The 12,835-nt window shown below is 44.2% G+C and overlaps 1 protein-coding gene across 2 annotated transcripts in view; it reads left to right on the forward strand.

The window, feature by feature from the left end:
* cax1 (cation/H+ exchanger protein 1) overlaps nucleotides 1–12,835 on the forward strand; it is a 40,655-nt gene that overhangs the window by 13,858 nt on the left and 13,962 nt on the right. For both annotated transcript variants that reach the window (XM_086010634.1, XM_086010635.1), the window contains 5 exons: nucleotides 2,342–2,403; nucleotides 5,809–5,958; nucleotides 6,956–7,141; nucleotides 8,217–8,319; nucleotides 10,923–11,064. In XM_086010634.1, the coding sequence (XP_085866760.1) occupies nucleotides 2,342–2,403; nucleotides 5,809–5,958; nucleotides 6,956–7,141; nucleotides 8,217–8,319; nucleotides 10,923–11,064 (643 nt within the window). The remainder of the gene's footprint in view (nucleotides 1–2,341; nucleotides 2,404–5,808; nucleotides 5,959–6,955; nucleotides 7,142–8,216; nucleotides 8,320–10,922; nucleotides 11,065–12,835) is intronic.

The following is a 12,835-nucleotide window of genomic DNA, read 5'->3' on the forward strand; positions in this document are numbered from 1 at the left end:
TTAGGGAGACGTGGTGCAGGGTTACAGTCCAACGCAAGCTTTGTCTTGACCCAAGTGAGGTTGTTCTTGTTCTGGAGGGAGCGCAGGTTTAATGTGCTTGAATGCATTCCCATCTGGTGATTTTTAAGTTAGTAACAAGAAATTTCACAACTAGTAAAATGGACATTTGGCCCCTTGAGTTCTAATTACAATAAATGAATTTTAAAATACTGCAGAAAAGTGCATGTGAATTTATTCCAGTGAATTTGCAACTGTACCAGGATTTACTCGCCAAAGTGTCTTTTGAGCCATCTGTGCTGCATAACTTTTTTTTGTAGTAAACCACTTGGTGTTTTATTCCACTTTCCTGTGATTTAGGGTATTGCTATACCATATGTGCAACATCAAATTAGGAGCACTTGTCCACTCCCATTATGGGATGGCAAGGGGCAGGAAGCAATGTCCATTATGGCAGGTAGTGGAGGTTCCATTCTAAATCCAAAATGCTTGTTGCATCAAGACAAACATGGAATTCATTGCCTACAATGTTCATCAAGCATGTGAATTCTCCCACTTCTGCTTTAACAAGTCCATCTAGTGATGCCAGGTGAAGGACTGATCTATCAAAGGTTTGAATGACTTTATATCCTACAGTTTGATGGATTAAAGGCGTTTTATAATAAGGGGGAATGTCCTATGGCAGATGGTCCTTTTTTGGAGTAGATGCTCAGTAAATCTAAATTGCCCTCATGGTCCCCAAATCCTGTTTTTGAATTTGCACTGATCTACACCTTTGCACAACCTTTTAGTTGGCTGCTTTAAAAATGGTCTATTGCTGGGTAAGATTTGATATAACTAAACTTCTGTTTTGTTTGACTTGGGACTCCACACATTCCTAATGGGTTTAGTTTAGAAGTGACTGCTATCACCTTCAAGGGCAGTAGGCACATGGGAACTCCACCACCTCCAAGTCATGCACCATCCTGACCTGGAAATATATTGCCATTCCTTCATCACTGCTGGGTCAAAATCCTGGAACTCCCTCCCTAACAGCACTGGCATCACCTTCTCCACACTGACTGCAGCGGTTCAAGAAGGTGGCTCACCACCGCTACCTTCTTGAGGGCAATTAGGGATGGGCAATAAATGCTGGCCTTGCCAGTGATGTCCACATCCTGTAAATTAATTTATTAAAATTTTTTTTTATCTTGAAGTGTTTCCTCCCCCCCCCCACCCCACTGTAAAAGAATGGGTTAGACACCTGTCTTCAGTCCTCCTAGAATCCCTTCCTACAACTAGTTGGTATGTTGTCCCTAACTTTTTTTTTTCTCCGGGAAGTGCTTGTCCTCTGTTCAGCACATCGAGCAGTGATGTGGTTGAAATAAAAATTTGTGACCCATTGGGGGAGGAGTGCCAGATTTCCACTACCCATTGTGTGAAAATGTGCTTCCTGATTTCCTTTTTTAAATGGTCTCGATTATATTTCCAATCTATCTGGAGTTGGGTTTGTACAGCAGCCCATTCTGAGAGAATTGCGCCTCTGAGATGTAATCCCTTTTTCTTGTGCCTACTGCTTTATGCTCACATTGGCTTAAATAATTAGCAAAAAGGCACTGTTTCCCCTTTTTTTGAAGGTACCTGGGGACTTGTGTTTAGCTGTTCCTCTTTATGGTTCTGTTTCTAATAGTATATGCACTTCAATCTGCTCTGTTCCCTAAAATGGATTTCCCCTCTTGCTTTCTTCCTGAGCTCAAATTTTATATTCCATAATTGTATGTCTTGTACCCTGCTCTAGTAGACATCTCCCATGCTGTAAGATGGATGTCAGTCAGCCTCTGGTCTCCTGACTAACTTGACAGTATGCCTTGCTCTGCTTTTAGACTTTAAATCAGCCATGTTTACCCTTTTTAAGGGTTTGCAACTAAGTTTGTTTGATCAAAAGACAGCTGTGGATGAGGGCCATTTTGGACCATCCAAGTTAATTTGCCAAGGGGAAAACCTACAGTTCATTGTCTTTCCCTGTCCCCAACTTCCAAATCTCTCCCTTCCAAATCCCAGCATCTTCATCCTTGATTCCAGGGTTTTGCCTACACTCCCTACCCAGAAATCCATTCCATATATGAAGGACTTCCTGATATCCAATATTTAAACTGGTAAAGGGAGAGTTTAAGACTGTCCTTGTCCTATTGGGGATTAGTCGGGTTTCATATGTAACTTTTTACGCTAGGTTATCTTCTACCATCTGTTGGATGCTTTGGTTGTTTTGCTTTTACTTTTGTGAACTTTTTTTCAGGGGGTGGAAAGCCATCGGTTTATATATTTAAAAAACAAAACAAAAATGCAGTTCTGCTTTGTATTCCAGGGAAGCTGTGTTGCAGTCTTGCTGGATATTACTTCTGGCCATTTGGGAAGGTAATTCAAAAGGTAATTGTGGTAACTATTACTCCCAAGACTTTAGTGTACATGTACTATCAAGTCTTAAATATTGCAATCTGTTAGAATTGGTTCCAAATTGTAGTAACTTATTTGAGAAGGTCCATGTTGACCAGAATGTGGTGATATGATCCTTGATTAAAGGCATGCAGTTCAGATATTCAACACCCTGGTTTGGCTGTCTTTGACCCCTTGACAATGGGTCATTTTGCTCAACATTGTTAGTAAATCAGCTCTCCAGTAGATGCAGAATGTGGTAACTAGATGTCAGTGGTCTCCTTCCTGATGTACACTTGGGAGGGGAAATGTTTGACTCTAGTTGTGGGTCTCTTTGCCCAGTGGAACAAGGGATTGCTGTTTTGAGTTAACCTCATGCACATTGAATCACAAAGTTGCTGTAAATGTATCGTGGCTTAGGTGGGGTGGGGAAAAGAGTTGTATTGTATCAAATACTAGCTTGGCATCACTGACCCTTGGCGGTTGTTAACCCATGGAACAGTCATGTCACGTAAGCAGTTGGGGCTCATCAATACTTGGCATCCAATGTCTTGATGCTGGATTCTACAATATTCTCAACATCAGCCAGCTAAATATGTGGGGCAGTCGGTAGAATGTAAAATACAATGACTACCAAGTGTTGTGCATTTTTTGTTCCCATAAACGGTTCTGTAATCTGCCCTTGCAGAGTTCCAGTAATCGTAAGATTAACAATGACCCTATTTGCAGTAAGTAGTGCATTGGATTAGCGGTAGTCTTCTGCTCTGATGCCACTCTGGTAGAATATTAAATACAGACCAGTGTTTTGTACAAGTTTTGAGAACTGCAATATTTACAGCTCAATAGAAATTGGAAGTGCAAAAGAATTTGGTCAATAGTAATGCAAAACCGGTAGGAGTCAAGTCTGTCATGGATTATTTAAGTGTCTTTGGATTGGTCGACTACATGTCTGACCTTGATCCCTTTGATATCTATTAAATAGAACTAAATTGATGTACGTCAGACTAGCCTTGTTGAGGAATCCTTCCTTCCGCCCAACTCTTGGAACTTTGAAACAAACTACAAAAGATCCTGTTATCTGGCCTTGAAGAAATTAAGTAAAGGCTAAATGAGATTGGAATTTGAAGGTTCAAAGGATGTGTTTGGCAAATTGAGTATATCTGTACAAAGCTCATGAGCCAAACGCCCCTCTGACTTTCATTTCCCCTTTTCAGCATGTGAAATTTGCTTTTTTAAAATTGTACATTGAGTGAGGTTTGCAACAAATACACGAATGAAATGGAATTAGCAGAGATCTGGAAAAAGGACCATAGAATGGTTACAGCATGGAAGGCCATTTGGCCTGCCGAGCCCGTGCTAGCTGTCCAAGAGCACCCCAGTACCACTCTCCCACCCTTTCCTGGTAGTACTGCAAATATTTTTCCTTCAGATATTTATCCAACTCTGTTTTGAAAGATAAGATTGAATCTGCCTCTGCCACCCTTTCAGGCAGTGCATTCCAGATCTTAACCATTTGCTGTGTAAAGTTTTTTTTTTGCATCACCTTAAATCTGTGTCCTCTGGTTCTCTACCTTTCTGCCAATGGGAACAGTTTCTCTCTACTCAGTCCAGAACACTCATGATTTTGAACACCTCTATCAAATCTCCCCTCAATCTTCTCTGCTCCAAGGAGAACAACCCCAGCTTCTCCAGTCTATCAACATAACTGAAGTCCCTCCATTCCTGGAATCATTCTTGTAAATCTTTTCTGCACCCTCTAAGGCCTTCACATCCTTCCTAAAAGTGTGGCGCCCAGAATTGGACACCATACTCCAGTTGGGGCCGAACCAGTGTTTTATACATGTTCATCATGTCTACACTTTTGTACTTTATACCTCTATATTCATGGATCCCATGAGCCTTTTTAACTGCTTTCTCAACCTGCCCTGCCACCTTTAACGATTTGTGCACACATACCCCCAGGTCTCTCTGTTCATGCACCCCCTTCAGGATTGTACCGTTTAGTTTATGTCCTCACATTTTGGTAGAAAGAATGAATCACTTCACACTTTCTGCGTTAAATTTCATCTGCCACGTGTCTGCCCATTTCACCAGCCTGTCTGTCTTCCTGAAGTCTCTCTCTCTCTTCCTCACCGTTCACTATACTTTCCAAGACCAGGGAATATTAAATTTCACTTTGTGATGAAGCTGATCAAATACAAGGACCTGTACCACAGCGAGTGCAAGTCTACAGGCACAGCAAGACTTCACAATGTGCTGGCCAGATGGGCACAAGAAATACTGTGCAGGTTGCCCATTACAAGGCTTGCATGCACGAGTGAATAGCTGAGTAAGTGTGAATGTGACTACCTATGTGGAAAGATTAGAGAAGCTCTGTGCTACAGAAGATCCTGATGGGGTATAAAGTACTAAATATAGATGAGCTGAAACCAGAATATTGCATCAAAGGCTGCTTTAAAACCTGCATTAAATTTATTTTACTCACTGATTGTTTAGGGAAACTTGCCAGCAATGGACAGATGTTGGGCACTCATTGTGCAGTTGCCAATTATGTTGGGATAGCACCAGAGGTCCGCTTTGGGTCAATGGATTTCTCATCCTTGAACTTGTGTTTTGAGTGTGTCCTGTGGATCTTAAAATTATTAAATGGTATCTCTTATTTAAAAAAAAATTAAATTCCTGTGACATGAGCTGTACAAATGGGATGGTCCCTAGCATGATCTTGGGTCTGTTGGCTGAGTACAGTCTCTGTTTCCAATGGGAAGGACAAATAAAAGTGGCTTATCATGGTCCACTGCTGCTAGAGAGCAGGAGCTTATTTGGTTGTGATTTGCTGCTTTCTCTTTCTTTCCCCCCCCCCCCCCCCCCCCCCCTGGCTAATAGTTACAAACCTCCTAATTCTCAGCTCCTGGGTTTGTTCATGGGAAGGTGACTTAGTGATTCTGTGGAACCACTCCCAGTGTAAGTACCCTTCAGGAGAGCAGGCCTATTGGTCGAGGACAGTGCATGTTTAAAGATGCTGCAGTGGATTTGAAGTGCCTAGCAGCAACCTGTTCAGACCCTCCTGAGAACCTACCTCTTTGACCAAGCTTTTGCTCACCTGTCCTAATGCTGCCTCCTTATGCTCGGTGCCTATTTTTGTATGATTACGCTCCTGTGAAGTGCCTTTGGGGCATTTTACCACATTTAAAAGGTGCTATATAAATGCAAGCTGCTGGCACATGCTAATGATTGCTGTGATACTACCAGGGGTGCTCTGCTTAGAAAGCCATGAGGCTGTTTGTGTGCACATGTATTTGTTTCCACGTAGCTAATGCTTTTTTGTGAACCCTCCTTTTGCTCGTACTTTGGTTTCTAAATGATTTCTGAACACTGGTTCTTTCCTCTTCCTTTTCGAAGCCATTCACCTATCCTAGGAAAAGCAGTATCCGATTTTATGGCGAGGGTCTTCCTGAGGTGACCGCGGTGGAAACAACAACACTTCTCGGTGTCACTGAAAAGGTTGAAGACATGTCACCAGCGACTCCAGCAGAAGGAGTGAAGTACTGGGTGGGTTACTTTCCTTTTTCAACATAGCAGGTTACACGCAACATTTTTATTCCGAATACTAGTAGCTCCCTCCCTGGTTGGGTAGGGATGAAGGTTTCAAAATGTTGAATGGTTAACGTAGAAATGAAATGCAATGGAAAAAGTGAAAGGTGACTTTAAAACCTTGGTGGGCTGCTGGGATTGGGACTTTACCAGGTGGTGCAGTATTCCAGCATGAAAAGGAAGGCAGGTGGGTGATGTACATATTCCCCACAGGTACATTTCAGCCAGGTTATCCTCCGAGCAGTTGAAGGGCAGTGAATTGTGTAATGAAGTTTAGAGAAATGCTTCCAATTTATTGTAAAAGCTGATGGGAATGTCTTCTCCATCTGTCTAAATCCTCAATAGTGAAATGACCGCAGTCCTGAGCTTGCCTTGCCTTCCCTGTCACTGGGCAGGCTGGTTGCTGCTTGCTCCTAAACGAGTATTCCTTGTGTTGTGGGGGGTGGTTTTGTTAACATGAGGTGGTTTTTCCTCCTGCACCTTTTAACATGTTGACTGAAACCTGGCTCAGCTGCTGCCACAGAACAAGCCACCTGTTCAAATCTCTGGGCCTGTGTATCCTCTCATTTTAAAATGGTAACTTGCCTCCTGGGTCAGTGCTTCATAAGATGGTTTGCAGAGGAAATGTTGGATTGGCAGAGTATTTGTTTTAATGGTGGACCCTGAAGACTTCTCTTTGCCAAATGAAGATACTCCAGGCATCACCCTAGGCAAAAACTCAGACTCTTGGTCTGTAGTTGCAAGATCAAATGTGGTATATTAGGAGTGACATAAGTCCAGTACTTTACCTGCTTTCATCCCCAGTTGGTTTTGAAGTGTTTGTACAACTGTCAGTGTGGTATACTGTGCTTTCCTTGAGTTCCCTCTACAGGAATGTATTTGTGCAATTTAGCAGATCACTCTCTGAAATTGGCTGCTTTGAGAATTAACTTGTTGGTCTTGATCCATTTTGCAGCATCGTCCTAGCACCTATGTGTGGTTTATCCTGGGGTATCCGCTTCTTGTACTTGCCCATAGCCTGGCTTCCTTCATTGCCTGGATCCTGGTTCTCACCATCCCAGTAGCAAAGCTAAATGGCAGAGCCATCACCGTCATCTTGCTGATCCCTCCTGAGCATCTTCAGATCAGACAACCCAAGAGGGTAAGGATCTTCTCCAGCAATGTGTAGTATGTCCTGTTGGGTTGTCAGTCAGAACATTACATGAGGTGCAAACTATAAGCATTAGCAGTCAAGGCAAACTGAGACTGTCAGGAGCATTCCTACCCTTCATCCTAATGAGGAATGTTGGTGTTTTTCAATGTCTTGTGTTAACATCCAGCACTGGGTTAAGTGTAGAGAAAAGCTTCCTCCACGTCCCGCTTTCACATGATTGGTTTGGCAATGGACATGGTGTTTCCTGCTGTGCGATGTGCATCCCTGCTGCCTTGCACAGAGGCAAACCAAACCATTCCTTATACAGTAGCTGTCTGCACACGCTCCATTTATGGCAGAGGTGATTCTCTCTACCTCTGCACATTGTAACTGTAAATGTGTGTGACTTCAGATGCGATCAGAACACCACTGACCATCTGCCACCAGTTTTGTAACATGGTTATTTTAGATGATCGCTAGCATTGCCATTATTGTGTTGAGCTGCCTGTTCTACCTGGTATGGGGCAGAATAACAAGGTGACCTGCCAAATTTATGCTTTTATTTGAAAGTCTGAGCTCTGCAGAATCCACCCAAGATTTCCATTGATCCTGACACTTGGGGCTTTATTGAATCTGTTAGAGGTTTCCAGTGGCCCTGTGTGCTAACATAGCGAGAACCGTTTGCATGGATCCATCCAATGGTATTTGCCAACTGTTGGCTTGACTGGAACTTGTACATCGAGCCCCTTCCATTCCTGTAGCAGAGCATCAATGATGTGCAACTGGCTGCTGGCCATGTGCAATTTGAGGAATGACTGGTTCTAATACAACAAATCTCTGGCTGTACTATACTCCTAAAACTCAGGCTCCTACTTTGACCAGTTTGAGAGTTGAATTGGGTATAGTTGATCCAAAATTGGACATGATTCCAGGTACTCTAGTGATTGCTGCAAAATGGCTGTCTCATTTGCCCATATTACAGGGGGTTGCATTCCAAATGCGATTCATAAAACATTAAGATGTCTAAACATAAGGATCTATGAACTGTTTTGAATTCTTGTTCTGTTTCACTCCCTGCCCCCAGACTGAAGTTCCGTTGGATGGGGAAGTGGTCCTCTGCTGTTACCATGCTATGAATTTCTACTATTACAAATATACTGTGGTTGGCATTAATGTGTTTGCTGTAAGTATCCTTTGGTTCACTGCCATCGCTTTAACTGGCTTGGTGGGGGAGGCGGGTGAAATTATTTACTCTTTACACTGGAAGTTTTGAGTTATTTACTGACCCTTCCAACCTCCTTGGGTTATCCTGCTCCCCTGCTGCCTTTTTTCTCCCTCCCCCAAACTTTTTGGACGATCTCAACTAAGAGGCTTCCAAATGCCTTGAGACAGGAGTTATAAAGGAGGGGGGGGGGGCGGCAGTGGTGAGAGCAGTGGAGGTTCATTTCACTTCTCTTCCTCTGGAAAGTCTCCCTTATTTCAAACTCTGATTAGCATTGCTACACCGGAAACCACTGTCCTGCTACGTCCTTCCCTTTTAAATTATTTATTTGTGTGTATATATAAATATTGCCCTCTTGGCAGGTCTCTACAGCAGTGTTATTCAGTAGAAATAGCTGACTAGCCACAAGTGAGCTTGCATCAACACTGTTTAGCCACATGCACTAATTTTAGTAGAAAACACTTTGCATACAATACAGTAAATGTACTTAACAAACATCTACTGCCATTCAGTGACCAAGGAAGTAAACAACTTGTATTTATATAGCACCTTTTTAATGTAGTAAAATGTCCCAAGGTGCTGCACAGGAGTATTTTAAGACAAAAAACTTGACACCAATCCACAAGGATAAATTAGGGCAGGTGACCAAAAGCTTGGTCAGAGGTAGGTTTTAAGGAGCGCCGTAAAGGAGGAAAGAGTTAGCGAGGCAGACCGGTTTATGCAGGGAATTCCAGAACTTGGGGCCTAGGCAACAGAAGGCACGGCCACCAATGGTTGAGCGATTTTATAATCAGGGATGCTCAAGAGGGTAGAATTAGAAGAGCGCAGATATCTTGGGTGTTGTAGGGCTGAAGGAGATCCGATTTGAAAACTAGGATGAGCATTTTGAAATCGAGGCGCTGCTTAACCGGGAGCCAATGTAGGTCAGCGAGCATGGGGGAGATGGGTGAACAGAACTTGGTGTGAGTTAGGACACGGGCAGCTGAGTTTTGGATGACTGCATGTTTACGTAGGGTGGAATGTGGGAGGCCAGCCAGGAGTGCGTTGGAATAGTCAAGTCTAGAGGTAACCAGCATGGATGAGGGTTTAAGCAGTGGATGAGCTGAGGCAAGGGCAGAGACTGGAGATATTATGGAGGTGGAAGTAGGCAGTCTTTGTTATGCTGCGGATATTGGTTGGGAGCTCATTCCAGAATCAAAAATGACACCAAGGTTGCAAAGAGTGTGGTTCAGCCTCAGCCAGATGTTGGGGAGAGGGATGGAGTCAGTGGCTAAAGGACGGAGTTTGTGGCAGGGACTGAAACAATGGCTTCAGTCTTCCCAATATTTAATTTGAGAATGTTTGCTCATCCAGAACTGTCGGAAAGCAGTCTGACAAATTAGAGACTGTGGAGGGGTCTAGAGAAGAGGTAGTGAGGTACAGCTGGGTGTCGTCAGCGTACGTGTGGAAACTGAGTGTTTTTGGATAATGTTGTCAAGGGGCAACATGTAGATGAGAAATAGGGGGCCAAGGATAGATCCTTGGGGGGGACACCAGAGGTAACGATACGGGAGTGGGAAGAGAAGCTGTTGCAGGTGATTCTCTGGCTATGATTAGTTAGATAAGAATGGAACTAGGCGAGTGCAGACCCACCTAGCTGGACGATGATGGAGAGGCATTGAAAGATTAAGTGGTCAACCGTGTCAAAGGTTGCAGACAAGTCAAGAAGGACGAGGAGGGATATTTGTCATGTGACTGAGCCGTTTCGGTACTGTGGCAAAGGCAGAAACCTGATTGGAGGGATTCAAACATGGAATTATGGGAAAGATGGGCACGGATTTGGGAGGTGACAACACGTTCAAGGACTTTGGAGAGGAAAGGGAGGTTGGAGATGGGGCAGTAGTTGCAAGGATGGAGGGATCAAGGTTTGGTTTTTTGAGGCGAGGGTTGATGACTGCAGATTTGAGGGAGAGGACCATTAATATCATGAGGGGAGATCGGCAAGAAACTGGAGAAAGATGTGCGTTCTGGGCTAGGGCAGGGGGAACCTTGATGTTTGGCCCAGTGGGCTAGGGGAAGGCTGGGAAGTGGCAGAGGCTGCTGAACGGATGGTCTCCATCTTGGAGACAAAGAAGTCAACGATCGAAACACTTGCACAGCTTTTGGTCTTTTCATTTTATTAACAAATGCACAAAATGGTTAAAATTCACATGCACATGCAGTGAGTGTATTGGGGGGGGGTCACATGCCCTATTTTGTTAATTGTATTTCTGATTAACGTATTGTTTCCCTGTCAAAAGCAAATAGATTCGGAAGACTCCCCTCCCCAACTGAACTCTTGAACTCTGGAAGATATTTTTACTCCATTCTCCAACTAATGATGCAATACTTGGGCCAGGCCTTGCAGCTCATGTCTGGTGGGAAGGAAAGATGGGTGTAGGGGGGAAAAGGGTAGAATGTGGTCAGTGTTCACTTAACACCTGTGGTGCCTCTCGTGGACAGATGCAGCATCCTGCTATGACCGATGATTGTCTCTTGCTGACTCAGTTTTCTTTTCCATGGGAGTTATTTCTTTAACTGAATCTTCAGATCTGCTGCCTCTAGTAATAGTTGCTCTGGTACTGGGTTACGCAGATACAGAGAATCACTATGCCAGCTCGCCTGTGAAATTCGCACTCTCCATCATGGCCATAATTCCCCTGTCCTACTACATTGGGATGGCAATCGCCAGGTAAGTGGAACTTTGTTTTAAATATAGAATTTACAGCACAAACGGGCCATTTGGCCCAACTGGTCTATTTTGGTGTTTATGCTCCATATGAGTCTCCTCCCACCCTACTTCATCGAAGCCTATCAGCATATCCCTCTATTACTTTCTCCCTCATGTACCTATCTAGCTTCCCCTTAAATGCATCATGCTTTCTGCTTCAACTACTCCTTGTGGTAACAAGTTCCACATTCTAAGTTTTGACACAAACTTTTAAGAATAGTTAGGGATTTTGCACTGGGATTGGTTGCCAGGCATCTTTGGAAATAAGCCGCCTTCAGGCCTGAACCAACTGGACTTCTAATGGGTTTAAGAACCGGGTCTTTCAGTTGAACTCATCCAGCAAGTGTGTCAGTGTTGGCTTCCCGGGGCTTTTCCAACTAGCAATTCCTGATCACTGCCCAGTTATCCCTGCTGAAAAATGAGTGTGGATGAGGACCAGTTTGGACTTGGCTGAGATACACTGGCTGATGGTTACAGCTGAGTCTCTGACATGAAGAATGGCCCCTTGGGCTAGTTACTAGAGGGCTGCCAGTACTGGTGGGGAGGGAAGGGGACAAGGTGGTAAGAATGTTGAATTTAAAAACCTCTACCTACCCATAGTGCAAATTAAAAATTGCAAAGAACATCTTAAATACCATTTGAGCTGCTGTAAATAGTTTTCAGTCCAGTTTATAATCCATGAACCCAGATCCAAAAAGGCAGAACCCAAGGTGGCTTTGACTTTTGGAATTTTATTTCTAACTAGTTTTTCACACATTCAAATTAACCATAACCCATCCAGTTGCTGTTACAAGCTGTCCATCTGCCACCCTGCCCTAAAAAGCAATGCTTCTTTCCCAGGTGGGGTGAAGTGTCCTGTCCAGCCCCAAGGTCACTGGGATTTCCTGTTCCAGGTGCCTCATATGGCCGAGCATACCCCTGCCCTCCGGTAGGGCTAGTACTAGCAGAATGGGCATGAAAATGGAGCTTTGCTGAACACCAGCTGTGTTGGGCCTGGAAGGTTGGGACTTTGTGGCTTCAGTTGAAGGTCCTGATTGGGCAGTTTTAATTAATCGTCCTTGCATAAAGTCTTCAGCCTGACCTTGTGGATCAACTATTCTTCCCCCCCCCCCCCCCCCCCCAAAAAAATCTCCTCCAATCTCTGGTCCACAGGGATCTTGGGGTATGTCAGAGTTATGTCCCCTTTGGTGCCTGTGGAGTTGGAGGAGCTAGGAATGCCCTCACCACCTTCATTTAGTCAGTCTTCAGCCCGTGTCTGACGCAGACCAATTCTCTTGTTTTTTTTGCGGGGCGGGGGGGGAAAATAAAAAAAAGAGGAAACCTCAGGGCAACATGAATGGGATTGCAGGCTGGTGATCAGGTCTCCACTCCTTTTCCTGACTCTTCCCACCTGGCAAACTGGGAGTTCCTAGGGAGGGGAGGAGGAGTCTGGAAAATCCACCATACAGCTGGCACTTGTGCTAAGGATAAGTTAAAAAGTCTCGTTACTCATGTTCCTTCCCCCCCCCCCCCCTCCCCCCAATTCTCAAGGTTCTGAAAGGCTAATTAACCTTCCTTGGGCTCCCTAATGTTGCTCTTCTAGAAGGGGGAGGGCACATGAAAGCAACCTAGACGGGAGTGATTTTGATTATATTTTACGACTGCAATGGGAACTCTGCAGAGTGGAGTACTCTCCAGTTTGGAGCTGAGAACTCGACCCCCCATAGCAGCATGCCATCGCTACTAGTGCATG

Source organism: Somniosus microcephalus, chromosome 17 (genome assembly GCF_052327205.1).
Source record: "Somniosus microcephalus isolate GS21.2 chromosome 17, FLI_Smic_1.0, whole genome shotgun sequence".
In the NCBI taxonomy this organism is placed as follows: domain Eukaryota; kingdom Metazoa; phylum Chordata; class Chondrichthyes; order Squaliformes; family Somniosidae; genus Somniosus; species Somniosus microcephalus.